Source organism: Thermobia domestica, chromosome 6 (genome assembly GCF_964235325.1).
Source record: "Thermobia domestica chromosome 6, izTheDome1.hap1.1, whole genome shotgun sequence".
NCBI classification, from domain to species: domain Eukaryota; kingdom Metazoa; phylum Arthropoda; class Insecta; order Zygentoma; family Lepismatidae; genus Thermobia; species Thermobia domestica.
This window is the reverse complement of record NC_137459.1, coordinates 233,599,201-233,617,028: the sequence shown is the minus strand read 5'-3', so window position 1 is coordinate 233,617,028 and position 17,828 is coordinate 233,599,201. Positions and strand designations below refer to the sequence as shown.

The window sequence follows — 17,828 nt, the reverse complement described above, 5'->3', positions numbered from 1 at the left end:
AAAAGTACTTGTTTATATTCACTTATTTCCTTCTTGTATCTTAATTTTAAACAGCTGGTTCTGTTTAAACATTTGTGCACACCTTAGGATACACGAATGAAATATGTTGAATATTTCCATACAACTCACGCTCAATAGACATTATTTATATAAGAACAGACACACCCACCCTTTACCATTTTCATGGCATCTTAATACAAAGCGACTAAAATTTTGTTTCTTTCGATTCAAATATACGGTTACGTCGTGACCCACCCCAACGAATACTAATTCCGCCACTATGTCCTTTCCTTTCCTACGACCCCTTTGCCTTCGGCACATCATAATCACTCACTAATTCAGCGTAACATACTGTTTATCTTCAAATTTAGGTGTTTATTTTATTTCCACAACAACAACAACAACAACGACGAAAATAAATAAATAAAAATAAATGAGAATTTCTAGGTAATACGTACCAAATTTCTTCCTCTCTCATAATAATATCCGGTTCCCACAGCACTTACACAAACACTAAACTTTCACCCTTGAACCTTCCTTCTACTCGCACACAATTACGGTACAAACCTCCAAGAATATACCTCCGCACAGGACATTTACCATGAATTCTCTATGATGCAGTATGACCTACTTATGCTAGTGCACAAAATCGCCTCTCCATACCGTTACTCTTCTACCAAAATATTTTGTTTCCGTTGAGGACCACAACAAAAAGAACTACACCAGATTATAGGGACTACAATAATAATAATAATAATAATAATAATAATAATAATAATAATAATAATAATAATAATAATAATAATAATAATTCACCCCTACTTAGATCCCTTTTCCTCCTTGCAGTTTATTGTGTTGTCCCTCGTTCCACAAAATTCCTGCCTTCGACTCCCGATTAGCTTCAATCACTTGCAATAATTATTGCCTCCTACAAACAACTTGCACTATTTTCTGTCTGTCGCCGATTACTTTTTTTCACCCGTGACCTTTGTCAACAGTAATTTTGTGGTGCATACATGGTATCAGACATGTCTTCTCATTATTTTTCTTTTCACCTTTCTTTCCTTTTTTTCTCTTCTTTTCATATAATGAAATTTGAATATAAACAGCCTTGCCTACAACCTAACAGAGATACTCATACACAAGCGTATTTTATGTTTTTTGAGTTCCTTTCATTTACGTCCTACTTCCTGGACCCGTGCTCCACCCGTCCTGGGACAGCCATTTCCAGAATCCAGAGGGATGCAGCCAGCAATGTCTCCAGAGAATTCCTGTTCCTGAGAGATGCAAACAGCCCTGTCTACAGAGACTTCTTGTTCCTGAGAAATGCAGCCAGCAATATCTCCAGAGAATTCCTGTTCCTGGGAGATACAAACAGCCCTGTTTACAGAGATTTCTTGTTCCTGAGAAATGCAGCCAGCATGCCTCCAGAGAATTCCTGTTCCTGAGAGATGCAAACAGCCCTGTCTACAGAGATTTCTTGTTCCTGAGAAATGCAGCCAACATGCCTGCAGAGAATTCCTGTTCCTGAGAGATGCAAACAGCCCTGTCTGGAGAGACTTCTTGTTCCTGAGAAATGCAGCCAGCATGCCTCCAGGGAATTCCTGTTCCTGAGAGATGCAAACAGCCCTGTCTGCAGAGACTTCTTGTTCCTGAGAAATGCAGCCAGCATGCCTCCAGAGAATTCCTGTTCCTGAGAGATGCAAACAGCCCTGTCTGCAGAGACTTCTTGTTCCTGAGTAATGCAGCCAGCATGCCTCCAGGGAATTCCTGTTCCTGAGAGATGCAAACAGCCCTGTCTCCAGAGACTTCCAGCTCCAGAGCGACGCAGCCAGCCCTGCTCCTAGTGCACCGGTACGATATGCAACCAGCATTACTCTACGGCATTCCAGTTTGCAGCCTTCTGCATTTTCACATGGACCTTCTTCGCATGTCAGTGTTTTTTTTCTTTCCATCCCATGTGTTCACACCCTTTAGTGTTTTATTTTGAGGTTTAAAAGTCACTAGTTCATAAGAACAGATGACATATATTTTTTTGAGCCGAGGATTAAGACATTCCTCATTTTGAGGTTTAAAAATAATAATATAGAAGTACACAGTTAACGGATCAACTCTAAGTTTCTAGAACAATATAGCAGAGTGAAAACATTTTTAAATAGAACTAACAACATGTTTGTAGGTAACACGGACGAATTTAGAAAAGTGAAAACAAAAACAATTCCAGTTCCGTGAAATGAAAGTACTATAAAAACCGTAGACAATTCACTCAAGGGGTGCAGAAGAACCTCTATCAACCTCCTAGTTACCACTCTTGCTTCGTCGAAAAGTGACATTGGGAAGGAATAGTGCAGTTTCTGATGGCAATGGACGTAAAGACACTGTAAGTACGCTCACAAAGAGCTCTGTTAGTGACTCTAGTGAAAAATACACATAGACAGTCCTGACATGTAAAACGAGAATGTGAACCCTTCAATTATCTTGTTAATATCATTCATTTAATAAGCTCTTTTGGTAATGGTTTATCTTATATGCTCTTTGTTATATATAATTGTAATAGATTAGTTTTCTTCATGTAATGCCTATAAAAGAGAATTTCTAACTCTATACTACCTCTCTCAATCTTAGTCAATCATTCAATCAATCATATTATTTTTAAGATTTGTTACAATATAACTTTTAGCCTCCTTAGGTATACGGCACATCGAAGATTGAGCGATATAACATTATACTACAACAGTAAATCTATATTATAAAATTGAAAGTGACTATGTTTGGGACTCCTAATTTCTTGAACCAGTCGCTAGAGATCGATCAAATTTTCAATATAGATCAGGTTTGGGCCTGGAATCTTACTTGTCAGTTGAGTTTGTAGAAGCAAAGAATAGGTGGAGGAGGAGGGGAGGTATACAAAAATCAAAATAAATAAAAATAAAAGTGACTAAGTTTGTGACTTAATAATTCTTGAACCATCAGACCGATCATAATCAAATTTTTAACATGTATGAGGTTCGGAACTGGAAAGTTTTTCATAGTTTCACTTTGATTGTAGAACCTAGGGGACGGGAAGGTATACATACAAATAAATAAAACTTAATAACTCTTGAAACACCCGACCGATCTCGATCAAATTTTCAACATAGACGAAGCTCAGGTTGGCATCATTTTACTTTGACGGAGCAACATAGGGTTTGGGGAGGAGGGAGATATATGTAAAAAAAAAATAAAAGTAAAGTGACTCTCTTTCTGACTTCATTACTCTTGGACCAGCCAATAGATCTTAATGAAATTTTCAACACAGATGAGTTTCGGGCTTGAGGTGTTTTGGTGTTTTGTATCATATCATTTTTACGGTAGAACTAAGGGAAGGAGGAGGGGAGGGGAAGTGTACAAAAATCAATAAAACTTAATAACTCTTGAACCACCCAACCGATCTCGATTACATTTTCAACATAGATGAGGTTCGGACCTGAAACGATTTCTGTCATATCACTTTGACGGTGGTGCTTAGGAGAGTGGGAGAGGAGAGATATTTAAAAATGATCGAAAATGACCGCTATTAGAGTAGAGTCTATATTTTTGGGGATCGCTGACATAAACAGTGACACTTGCGATGTATGTAAAAATTACAGGAGTTATGTAAAAATTATCGAAAATGACCATTATTATCAATGTCAAATTCATGGTTTTCGAGGTCACTGAGATGAACAATGACACTTCCGATGCCTTGCAACGTGGGGAGACGGAGATATATAAATTTATTCAAAAAGACCGATATTAGTGCCGAATCCATAGTTTTCAGTGTCTCTAAGATGATCAGTGACGTTTCTGATGCCGTTTAAACCCAAATTCAGTCCCGCAACTTGGGGAAAAGGAGGGGAGAGAAATATAAAAATCATCGAAATTGACCGATATCAGAAAGCGCTTTAGTAATGATAAAAAGTGATTGATTAACGAAACATATTATTTTTTTTTAAATTTAACCCAACGAAGTGGGTAATTGGTGCTAGTAATCTATATTCACAAGTGAGACTGATTTTGTACAGATATTTTAAATAACTTGTAGTTAGATGTTGTTATTTTGTATTTCTAATATAGGTCAAAAGTATTTATACAAATTGAAATTGTAGAAAAGACACAGACAGTTTAGTCGTTTTTAGTTTTCACTCAAATTATTCTAAAATATTAAGTTTCGATTATAATAATTATTATATTTTTCTCTCTTTTTTGGTCGATATGCTAAGCATATCATCATAATCATCATCAAAGTTATTCTGCCATTATTGGCAGGTTGCTTGCTGCAACTGAGAAACCTCGATGTACTGTGGTCCTCAGCTAGTCTCTTTGTTTAAATATAGTAATTTTCTGTTTTAATACCTTCCTTCAACTACAATCTCCTTTGCTCCCTCTCTCTCTTTCACTTCACCATACCCTCTAGCACGTCCTCCACAGCCATTATCCCAACCAGTTCCTCTTTCTTCTCTTATTAATATTTAAAATTCTTCTCTTCTTCTTCTTTTCTTCTTCTTTTCTTTCCTACTGCTAATAATTCTAACAACTCCTCATTCGCTTTCGGTTAAACACAGCTATTTCTCTCATTTCTTCTCCATGCCCAGGTTTCGAAAGTCTGCATTTTTTTTCCATCGCTTTTGCGTAATGTCTATGTTTCTGCCCATTGGAATCAGTAAAACAAAATCTCAATATTTAATTATAAGTTTGGTTAATACAAAGATTAGCTAATCGTGCTTGAAAAGAAAAATCTAACGCATTTAGAGTGTAAAAATAATTTTGCAGTTCATGGTATTTCAATAATCTGTACCGTTTTGATTTTCTTTCATTCGTTTCAGGGCTAGCCTCCCCAGTTTGGGAACCAGTGGAGTGTTGGATCTGTTAAAAAATATAAAAAGATTACGAAACGTCGTGATTTATCTTACAAGTAGCGAAGCGTGGGCACCCAATAAAAAAAATAAATAAATAAAGGCCATCACTTATGTTGTACACTATTATCGTACTTACACGAAGATAAACTATGTTACATTTAGAAACATACATTGTATTTCCGTTACTATTGGAGTATTGTAGAATTTATTATCCCTTATATCAAGAGTAAAATTTACCTATGAAAAGCATCAGATTTCTTAAAAGCAAGACTTCCAAGACTTGCAAGCAAGACCAAGACCAAGACCAAGACCACCCCGGTCTTGATCTGGGTCTTGCATTTGCTCATCACTATCTACAACATATCACAGTTTCAGTCATTTTCGTCAAAACCCAGAATATCACTATCTTCGGCTGCTTTCAGAAAGTGGCCCTGTAGTGGCCAAACGGTCAGTGATTGGTGGTTACGTCCGTTAAAACTTTTTCTCAGGATCACAATATCTACAACATATCACGGTTTCAGTCATTCATACTGAAATCCGGTATATCGTTATCTTCGGCTGTTTTTTAAAAAGTGGCCCTGTAGTGGCTAAACGGTCAGTAATTTTTGGTTGTGCCCAATGAGACTTTTTCTCAGTACACAATATCTAAAACATATCACGATTTCAAGCAATTCCACCGAAATTAATTTCCGTAAGGATTGTGCGGGGTTCTTTGTCATTTCGAAGGGAGCCATTGCCCCCTGAAACTCTTTTCTCGCAAAAACGACAAAACCCGTTATTCCTACTTTGAAGTCATCTTTGCATCAGGAGAGTTTCGTTTCTTTAATGTAGCTCTTTTAGTCAAGGGGACCCTTTTTTGAAAAGGGGCCCTTTGCCCTCTCAACCTTTTACCGAAAGAAACTAAAAACTACGTGTCGATTTATTTTCGGTCTAGTACATATGTGTTAAGTTTGAAGAAAATCGGACGACGAGAAACCCTTGTGAAGCTTCCTCCTTTAGACTTTCATTTTTTGGACTTAATGGGTTTTTGCCCGAAAGTTTTCAATTCAATTTTATACCTCAATGTGCAGTTCAATTTAGTTGAAAATTTTCCACCTAACATCAGTATTCGAAATTATCTGGATTATTAAAAGTTTTTCCACGTATTTCTACGTCGTAATGAAAATTTTCCGATCCACAAAAATTCCTTTCACTTGTCCCTACAGAGCAAAAAACTTTTCGATTCACAAAAATAATGTTTTACTTTTTGCTTCAAAAGTGATGAACATTCTCCGACTCATAAAAAGTTTTTCAATTTTTCCATACGAATTTTTCGATTCACGAAAATTTGTTTCACTTTTTCCTACATAGTACTGGAAATTGTCTAAGCCATGAACATTTTCAGATTCTTTAAGCGATCTTTCACTTTTTAAAATTTTTATACATGAATTTAATAAATCTTATGATTAATGAAGAATTGTTACTTGATCACTTATATTTTAGAACGGAAAAAAAGTCGTGGAAAATATAGCGGAAAATTTTCCACCTCACATCATTGTTTATTACCAATAAATTTTACGGCTAAACAAAGATGTAGGAGTAAGTGGGGTATGTTTTTATAAATCGGAAAATTTTCATCACTGATGCCAAGTAACAAATAATGTTATATGTTTCCTGTAATTGGTCACAACAATCGTTTCTTAAACTTGTAAATAGTCTGACAAACGTTGCACGAATAAAAGTTACTCCATCTGTTGTTCTTATGTGCTAGAATATAAGAATAACATATAAGGAAAAATGACGGCACTGCTATTCATGCGTTGTGGCTTCTATGCAATGTTCTTTTTTTTTTTCTTTTCGGCCCTATTTTCTTCGTCTGTAATTATCCGCTTGGGCCGGAGCTAATGTGCTATAGTAATCGTGCTCTGTCAAAATATATATCTGTATAATTTCGACTAAATAGACAGTAAAAAAGAAACATGTGTTGTCAGCGGCGGCCGCTGGGGGGGAGCCAATGTGCCATGGCACTACCACAAATAATACAACAAAATAATATAAATAATATAATTTGCCTCTTGCTAAATACATTTCTCAATTTTACGCACAGTACTTTACTTGCAACGTCATCATTGCTCACGAGATGCTGGTTTGAGTTGCGCGGTGGTTGCGCGCTAGCAGTACATATCTTTCTACTCTGTTCGTGCCAAATTCTACGTTGCTCTCCCGACTGTTCTAAAAATGGTTTGTGCGCATGCTTGTTAGTTGGAGAGCAGGAGAAAAGTACGGAGAAATAACTAGCGTTTTGTGCCACGATTGAAGGTGGCTCGAAGCGGGAGATTTGTTTCGCTAGGAGAGGGGGCATTGTTTCGGAGCTACAGTCGCCTGGAATTCCAACACGTGATTCCTAATTCACTTGTTTCTATTGCAGTGTTTCCAAACTAGCTACTTATTACATATCAATATGTACCATCTGGATTTGACCCTCCCAAAAAATCGATTTGGAGTTTTTTTCGTTATTGTGTTGTCAACGCAGGTATGCTTTTCCCCCCGGTAATAGATAAAAACACATTGTGCGCATGAGTGTTTGGGTGTCGAATGTGGTGTGTGTGTGTATAACTTGCGAATTATATATTTTTTGCGAATTTTTGATGGCGTTTAATTAAGTGTAGTGTTGTTTTCTTCTTTCTTCGTATTTATAAGTACTTTCCGTGAAACCAGGACAATACATAACGATGAATGCGGTAAGTAAGTTAATTTACTGAAAATTCCGTTTTCATCCCTATCATATGACGACAAACTAAGTGTTAAAAATTTAGGAAGGCCAATGCCTAATTTAAAATTGTCTGTTAAGCAAGTGATCCGTAATAAGGAAAGATTGCGTCAATTTAACATGAACATATATTTGAAAAACAGTTGGATTTGTGGTTGTGATGTAGCCAATGCTTTATTCTGTTTTCCGTGTATGTTTTTTGGGGGGGACGCAAGCTGGACAAAATCTGGCGTCACAGACTTAGTGCATATTTGGGATAAGATTAAAAAACATGAAAAGTCAGCAGTACATCTGAACAATGTACTAAGTTTGTCTTTGTTAGGGAAGACAAATATCCAAGCTCGGCTGGATTCTCAATATCATCATTCCATAGTTAAGCATAATGAACAAGTAAATAAAAACAGATACATTTTGAATTTGATTATAAACTGCATTCGTTTCTGCGGAGCTTTAGAACTTGCATTAAGGGGGCATGATGAGTCTGAGGACTCTTCAAATAAAGGTGTCTTTCGAGAATTAATTGATTTCAGTGCAGAACTGGATAAAGATTTGAAAAGCCACCTAAGTCAGTCATCCGTGTTCAAAGGCACATCAAAAACAATACAAAACGAACTGCTTTCCTGTATGTTACAAGTGTATCATGATGAAGTAGCTAAAGAAATCAGAAGTGTGGATTACGTTGCCATTATAGCTGATGAAACAACAGATATATCTACCCAGTTTCAGTTAGTTTTAGTACTGAGGTATATCGTTGGAGGAATCCCAGTAGAGAGATTCTGGAATTTTGTAAATCCCGATGGTCATGGTGCTCGTGCAATAGCAAATTGCATATTAAACCAACTGGATTCCTTGCTCAGCAAAAATCCAGAGAAACTAATAGCACAAAGTTTTGATGGTGCTTCGGTTATGAGTGGATGCACAAATGAGGTGCAAAAAATCATAAAAGATAATTATCCCAATGCAAATTACATCCACTGTTATGCGCATCAATTTAATCTCATAATGTCTCGTGCAGCATCCATAAACCGCCATGCTCGTATCTTCTTCGCATATTTGTCTGGGATATGCGCACTTTTTTCACAATCAACGGAAAGAACAAAAATCCTCGATGCTATTGTACAGAGAAGACTGCCTCGTACATCACTAACCAGATGGAACTTTCATTCGCGTGGAGTACAGAAAAGAACTGATTGAGGTAATGGAAACAATTGAAAACAGTGAAGATATTAAATTGCACAGTACCATTGAACAAGCTGGTTCATATAAACTGAGGCTTCAAGATCGTACATTTGTATTCTGGCTAACATTTTTACATAGAATCATGCCTCACGTTGAGATATTTTTTTCACAGTTGCAGAAGAAAATCACAGATCCCGTTAAAGTCAGGGAACAAATTCACAATTTCGAAATGGGCATTCAGAAAGTAAGGGGGGAAATTGATCTTATAATTGAGGAAGTTCGGAATGAGTTGGAATTTGATAACATTCCATCAAAAAGGCCACGCACTGATAATAAAGAACTAGACACCATGAAAAGAGATGCGATGGAAGTGTGTGACACAATAGCAGTGGAAATTAAAAATAGATTTGAATTTTCTGGTCATCTCATAGCTACTAACCTATTCCTAGTTGAAGAATTTGACAACTATCACGTAAGATTCCCTGACGAATACCTTAGTGAAATGGTAGACAAGTATCCTGTTTTAATAAAGAATAGACTGAAGAATGAACTTGAAAATGAAAAATGAAATGAAATTTTGAGTTTTACGTCCCACGGTTATGCCGGTTAGGCTAAAGGAGACGGTGATAATGAGTAAAGAATGAAATGGTGGAATGAAGAAAGTGGGAGGAAACGGGAGAACCCCGAGAAAACCCACGCACACGGTGTTTGTCCACCACAAAGTTCACTTGGCGGGAGCAGGGTTTGAACCAGAGACCCCTAGCACCAGAGGTGAACGCTCTACCACTGAGCCACCGCGGCCCCCAAGAATGAACTTGCAGTACTGTATGAAAGGGAAGAGCTAAAAACTATTTCTGGAGCTGTTCCACTTTTGTCTCTACTCATCGAAGACGGTTTGCGTGAATCATTTAGTGAAACTGTAAAGCTGTTAAAATTGCTAGTCACAATGCCGATGTCTACATCTGAGGCTGAAAGATGTTTTTCTGCCTTGAAGAGGATAAAGACATTCCTCAGGAACAGTATGAAAGAGGAAAGACTCAGTGCTTTAGGAATGTTATCGTGTGAGAAAAGTTTTGTGAACGATATAAGTGATTTCAATGGGAAGGTCATTGACCTATTTGCCAAACAGAAGAATCGTCGGATGGACTTTGTTTACCGCTCCCATTAGGCTTCTCCCATCTTCTTATATTTAACAGAAGTCACCACATGCTAGGTAAGTTAAAAACTATTCATTTTGCATTATGTTTATAGTAAGTTTAATGTAGGCACAAACAGCTTCATTTTATATATATGTACAATGTAAGAAAATAATTCTAAAATGATGTTATTTCTGCCTTTGCATTACTTCTTCTTCTTCTTCTTTTTTTACGGAAATACATTTTTATTATGTACGTTTTGGCACTACCATATCATATACTCACGAGCCTCCACTGTGCGTTGTAATGTTCGTAGTACTAAATTGTCCACGCAAATCAGCTTCCTTTAGATATGACACTTTCCGTTAACAAGGTATGACCTAAGTATTGGTTTAACCCTATAATACCCAGAGTGTGATATCATAGAATCAAACAAATATGCTTTCAAGTACTTCTGGGAGGACAAAATGACAAGAAGTTCAGCAATAATCCAGTAGGTGGTGTTGAACGTACTGTTACAGATGTGTCACAGTGAGCATTAGCAGCAAAACACCATTGTATTCAATATAAAGAAGTAAAATCCCAATGTTACATATATGTAACGCGGGGTATTATAGGGTTAAAATACTCTACAGTGACATATAGTAATATTTTTGACCCAAAGGTTAATGCAGTTGTGTTGCAAGTGACCACCCACCGTTCCCAAACAACTCAATTTGGTTTCAAAATTTTTAACCACATCGCGTGGTTACGTTTCAACCCAATCATTTTTCTCAGTGCATACTCAAGACAGATAGTCGGGCCGCGGTGGCTCAGTGGTAGAGCGTTCACCTCTGGTGCTTCGGGTCCCGGGTTCGATCCCAGTCTCGGCCAAGTGAACTTTGTGGTGGACAAACACCGTGTGCGTGGGTTTTCTCGGGGTACTCCCGTTTCCTCCCACTTTCTTCATTCCACCATTTCATTCATTCCTCATCATCACCGTCTCCTTTAGCCTAACCGGCATAAACGTGGGACGTAAAACTCAAAGATTTCATTTCATTTTTTTCAAGACAGATAGTCGACACCTGTACGATTTTCTGTCTGCCCCAAAATTGGTTGTGCACCCACTTATAGGTAGTTAATGTGTTAGTAATGCAAGTACTCTAAGATTTCAGAATAGATTGTGTTTGTTATGTTTGGTATGTGTGATTGATGTGCAATAGTTGGAGGATCACTGTTAAATTATAACAGAACTGTATTTCCATAGGAGGTTCATCCACGGATACGCGAGTTGAATAATGATCGCATTCGCATTCAATAGTAATTTAATTTATCATATATATATATATATATATATATATATATATATATATATATATATATATATATATATATATAGTAAGTGGAATAACATATATATTAATTAACGAAATATGATTGTAAATGAATAAAGTTAAACGAATATAAATTGAATCTATTGTTTCACTTGATCGATTTTTTTGCTTCCTTATAATCGGAAACCAAAATAGACGTGATAAAAGCACATTGTCTTGCACTACTGCACTTGATTACTGTGCATAATGAGAAAATTGATTGTTTATGTGAATAGTGAATGTTAATTTTGGTTCCGTGCATGTAGCGCCCGTAGACTTAGCGCCCAGTGTTTCTGGCTCACAGAAGGAATTTTATATTGATTTTATCTCACAATCAGGGATGTCCAGTTCATTTTACCACTCTTTCCACAGGTCGTTAATTCCTGTTATTTTCTTATATCCATGTTCCGTGTACTTAGCGTCCACTAAGTAAAACTGTTATGAAGAGGGAGAGAGAGAGAGCGAGAGAGAGACAGAGAGACCAGCCAATAGCACTGATTATGACGCTTCAATGAATCATAACCTCCGGGGGAAAGGGTGAAACGCAGAAACGTATATATATATATATATATATATATATATATATATATATATATATATATATATATATATATATATATATGTGTGTGTGTGTGTGTGTATGTATGCATGTATGCATGTATGTAACTGTACTCCGTGGTATGCAATGCTCTACAATATTTAAATGTACTATAAACTAAGGTTACATATTTAGCTTTTAATGTGAAAACTGTAAAACAGACGTAATCTAGAATACCGCAATGAGGATAAGGCATACAAAAAACGGTGAACATATTCTCACGACTGAGAACCGGGACAAAATGTAAACTGGCGAAACACCGGGATAAGAGTCTTCATGGAGGTCACGGTGGTTCAGTGGTAGAAACACTCACATTTGGTTCATAGGATCCCTGGTTTTATCCCATCTTGCGTCAAATGGGCTTTGTGGTAGTCAAACGCTGCGTGCATGGATAAACTCGGAGTTCTCTCGTTTTCTCTCACTTTCTTCATTACACCATTTCATTCATTCTCACAATCACCGTCTCCTCTATCCTACTCCAATCTCCTTAATCGTGGGATGTAAAATCCAAAGATTTCATTTCATTTCAAGAGCTTCCAAACCGGGACTGTCCCGGTAAAAATCTGTCATATCGTAACTCTGACTATATAACAACTACAACGACTTATCAAAAAGATAGTCGTAAACCTGGTTCGTTTGCTAAAATAAAAATTCGAAGTGGTAGTATTTCTTCCTCATGTAAAAATTAGCTTTGATATGTAAATACCATTAATCTCACCTTTTTAATAAATATGACAACGTCTATAAATGGTGTTAAACTGGTTTATTATTTGATATAACTTAAATATCCTTTTCTTTAAACTGTTAAGTACACAAACTCACTGACTAGGTAACCATAAAACATGTCCATAGCAACAACTATCCCATAATAATCACTTACATATATTAAAAACATTCTTCTTTTGTTAATATGAAATGAACATTCTACTAAGTATAGTGCATATGTATGAGTACTTTCTGCCCAAGGTACAGGTAAATATTACACAAGCCAAAGTATTTTGTTATATAAAATGTCGCTCGACAAAGGGACTGAATATAAAAGTCATGAGTAGGCTTGGCTTTTATCTTCAAGAACCACTGGTCCGTTTACATTAGTGTTTTTACATGGTATATGTCCATCATATTTTGATCGCACCTTGTATATCTATTCATTACATTTCACATATACATATACATATATATAAATACATTCATAACAATTCTTTCATTTCATCAATATTTATCTTTAATTACATTAATTATATTTATTTCATTATATTATTATCCACTATATTATTAATATACATTCTTATTAAAAATATCGTCGCTCATTTAATTAGTCGTCGGAGAGTGCGATTTCAAAAAATGTAAAGGACAAACGTGGTTTACAAGTAATATCAATCTTTGCGGGCGCATTAAATAACAAATAAGTCGGATGTTGCATTTAAAGGTATACATAGTGGCACTAAGATGTTATAATAAAGAAGAATTTCCTACAAGGTATTCGTTGAATAATTAATTTTATAGAATAGAGCTTCTTTTTAACATAATCTTTGACAATTAAATTTTCAACACAAATCAATCTAATATAAATAATCTTTGCTTTTAATTAATTATAAATCGAATTATAATTTCTCATATTAACAAGAAAGAATAAAAATCATTTGAAAATTAATTTTCCAGTCTACCTAAAACTCTATTTAAGCACTTCAAGTATTTTTAAGAATCGTTTTCATTATTGATATTAACACATAAACTTTAAAATGAAAATTTACAAGAAACTATAGTTAACATGAATTTAACCTAATTTCAGTAACGGTAATCAGGTTACATTCGAACTTGCATACGGTTCTAATAAAGTACACTGTACTGCGCTATCATGATTAGGTTCTACATGATGTTGTACATGTCTTTCATCGTGATTTTGATTTTGATATGAAGTCCCATCTCTTGATCTCCAATTACGTCTATCCACGTAGTTCGCTGTATTTCTGGAGTTTCGCTCAGTACTTCGATTATTTTTATGTCTACTGCTGTTGAGTGATCTGACATCATAATTACCATGATTAGTTAGGTTAGGCGGATTCCCTACATAACCTTGTCTATTTTGCTCATTTGGATTGCTAGAGTATACTAGGCTTAGGTTAGGTTCTGTATTATTCACACTCCGAATATTTAAATTCCGAACAGGCACCAAATGATCTGAATTATTCTTATTTTTACCTATTCCTGATTGTAGATTCATGGCATGGTATTGAGTTTCGTAGCATTGGACAAGCATCAATAAATGGCTGAAACTCATACACTGTGTGGAAAATAAGATCTGTTGCAATTTAAATGGAAGCAAATTTCGAATCGATGCTATTATTCTCGATTCCGATTGCAAAGGATTAACGACCTTTAATTCGTTGTAGACATTTACAACAAATTCTACAAGAGATTTGTGCAATCGAGGATTGAAGTGTTGATTTCTAAGGGTGGCATCTCTATTTGCCAGCAAAAAGTCATTTTCATAATTTGCGATCAATGCCGCTTTGAATTCCTCATATGTACTAATGTGATCACGTATCGCTTTAAACCATAAGGAACAAGGTGGGAGTAATACATGGGGTATTAATTTCATATATTGTGATTGATCAATACACATTATATTGCATTCGTCTTGGAATTTCTCTAAGAAAGAAGTAGCATTCTCATTACACTTACCACTGAATTTGCTCATAGCTCGGATTTCACTCATCTTAACACTTAATTTTACCTTCTTTTTCTCATTCCTTGTTCTTGTTGAGTGATAGTTCCTATCCATGACATGCTGTGTCGTCACACCATCTATGTTTCGCTCATCAGTACTCTTCGGACAACTTTCTTCTAGTATAATATCTTCATCAGACCCCGGCGAAGGCGAGTTCATCTCTGGTGAGTGGGGAAATTCAAAGCGATCACTACCCAGGTTATTACGGTAAATGTTGTCTTTAGCCTGTAACGTTCTAATCTCTTCCTGAATAGTAGCTAACAACTGTGTATTTACACGTATGTTATTAGAATTGTTGCTAACCTGGATCTTTTGCTGTTTAATGGAAGATTCTATTACTTCTAAATCTTTTTTTAAAGCACTAATTTCTTGGTTTTGGTGATTGTGCTTTTCTTGACAATCATCGGATATCCTTTTTAACTTTTCCTCGAACTGTGAGGATATGTCGTTCACCACCTGGACAATTGTTTGTTTCGTTTCATCTGATTTCTGTTCAATCCGTTCTATCCGTCTACTTAATTCTTCATATTGCTTGTTAGCTTCGTCAAACTTCAGTTCTATCTTCTGTTCCATGGTCTTGTTAGATTCGTTAAATTTCTGTTCCATGGTCTGCTTTAATTCTTCATTTTGTTTGTTAGCTTCGTTGAACTTCTGTTCCATGGTCGTGTTAGATTCGTGGAACTTCTGTTCCATGGTCGTGTTAGATTCGTGGAACTTCTGTTCCATGGTCTGCTTTAATTCTTCGTATCGCTTGTTAGCTTCGTCAGACTTCTGCTCTATGGTCTGCTTTATCTCGGTAGACATTTGCATCATTTGTCGCTGTAAAGCTAACAAGATATCTTCCGATGTCAATCCTGGAGTTACACTAGTCTCATCGCTGTCACTAGTATTTGATTCCTGCAGCATTGTTTCGTTGTCCATTTTTCTTATGATTACTTTACCACTTCGTAATACGGTTAAGTTCATATTCATTAAATGTAGTATAAAAGTAAATTCAATCTTACTCTTCTTCGGGAACTGAATTTACAAAGTCCCGGGTGAGGTAAACCAAATTTTTACAACGACTTATCAAAAAGATAGTCGTAAACCTGGTTCGTTTGCTAAAATAAAAATTCGAAGTGGTAGTATTTCTTCCTCATGTAAAAATTAGCTTTGATATGTAAATACCATTAATCTCACCTTTTTAATAAATATGACAACGTCTATAAATGGTGTTAAACTGGTTTATTATTTGATATAACTTAAATATCCTTTTCTTTAAACTGTTAAGTACACAAACTCACTGACTAGGTAACCATAAAACATGTCCATAGCAACAACTATCCCATAATAATCACTTACATATATTAAAAACATTCTTCTTTTGTTAATATGAAATGAACATTCTACTAAGTATAGTGCATATGTATGAGTACTTTCTGCCCAAGGTACAGGTAAATATTACACAAGCCAAAGTATTTTGTTATACAACATCGGGTTTGATACTAAAAAAGAAAAGAAGTCATATTATCATATGGTATTACACAGTTTCAGAAAAAAAAATCTAACAAGCTATCCGCATTAAGTCTGATACATATTTCACAGCTTTATGCGTAATATATATCTATATAGTTAAGCAATTGATATCATACACTACAAGCACTGAAAAACAACGTAACGTTCTATAATAAAAAGAACGTTGCTTTATGAACCAATAAGTTAATCGCTCTACGAACCTTATTGTACACATTATACCCTAAAGTTACAGCCTTATGCAGTAATCAATTCCAATCAGATATTGAACGAGTTTGGTGTTTCTTTGAGAATAATCCATCACTAAGTTGAACAAGCGCCTTTGAAGGCTAGTTGTCTTCCATTTTACCCTCTTCTTCGGTAATTCATATCGCTGCTCTTGTTCGATGCAGTTGAAACCATGGCCTCATCCTTTTGTAATGTCCATCCACAAGGAAGGATGGACAGGTTCAACCTTTTGGAATTTCAAAATCGAAGCTTCTATCAATTTACTCGTTCGTGTCTCTTTCTGTAATTTTGCTATATGAACGGGTATGTTGCGAAGAAACAAAAGAGGCTAGCAAAGAAATTGAATCGTAAGATCACCGTAAGATGAAAGTCGCATACTCCAGATACTACCTGATGCGTAATGTTGATCAAAATAAATTAGGAATTCTTCAGTTTCTTCTGGTACGATTTGCTGTAAGTAATCCATCACTTCTGACCCTTGTCAGAGAGACGGAAAAAAAATCCGTCCACCATTCCATAGAAATCGGACTTTCTCATTCTCCCTATAAAAATTCGCCAATCCCAAGTGCTGCAGTATGTACTTCGTGTTCGTGTGACTTGTCTGGAACGCTTTAGCTTATGACTTCCCTCACTAGCCACGTCTGGTTGTGAGTTTAATTTACATATTCCTATATATGTTTGTTTTATCCCTTCTCGCTGGTCTAGTGGCAAGAACGCAAGCCTTTGGCGTATGAGGTTCAAGATTCGATTCCTGGTGGGAGAGCATTGAATGACCAAAGTGGTTCGGATTCCACTATAATCAGTAAATTCAAGTCTTCTTTAGCCTACCTGGCAAAAACCATGGGACATAAAACTAAATACAAACCTATTTATTTATTTATTTATTATTATTATTATTATTATTAATTATTTTTATTTATTTTTTATTTTTTATTTTTTATTTTTGCAAAAAAGAGGTTTTATTATGAAGTAAAACACTATTCAAAAGTATAATATTGAAATTTGCAAGAAGAAAACTTATTTCTGCGTAACAAAATTTAAAAATTAATGAGTCACAGGTAATTGTTTTACAATTCTCCATGTCTTTTTAGGTACTTTTCACTACACTAATTAGCACTTTGATAAGTCGTGATGAAATGTAAACATAGTTTCGTTGCAATTCTCCATGTCCAGTAGGCATTTTTGACGTACTGTTATTAGCGCTTTTGATATTTCGAGATCAAAGGTTTGAAGGGGTCTGTGCCCCACCCAACCATTTTCCCAGGAAAATACGAAACACATATTCCATCATTTAACGTTTATAATATCTGTGCACAATTTCATTCACTCCGGCTAACTTCTTCTTGTCTTTCGGACCTCAAATTTCTCCAAATTTTGGGTGGAGGCTTTTACCCTTAAAACAGTTTTCCCCAGAAAAGAAAAAACACGTATTCGTTTATTTCATGTGTAATATCTACCTGCCAAAT

The 17,828-nt window shown here is 35.7% G+C and overlaps 1 protein-coding gene across 1 annotated transcript; it reads left to right on the top strand.

The window, feature by feature from the left end:
• Positions 1 to 7,746: 7,746 nt before the first annotated feature.
• Positions 7,747 to 8,820, top strand: LOC145687473 (zinc finger MYM-type protein 1-like). Its single transcript, XM_081760925.1, has one exon. The coding sequence runs from the start codon at positions 7,747 to 7,749 to the stop codon at positions 8,818 to 8,820; it is 1,074 nt and encodes a 357-aa protein (XP_081617051.1).
• The last annotated feature ends 9,008 nt before the right edge of the window (positions 8,821 to 17,828 follow it).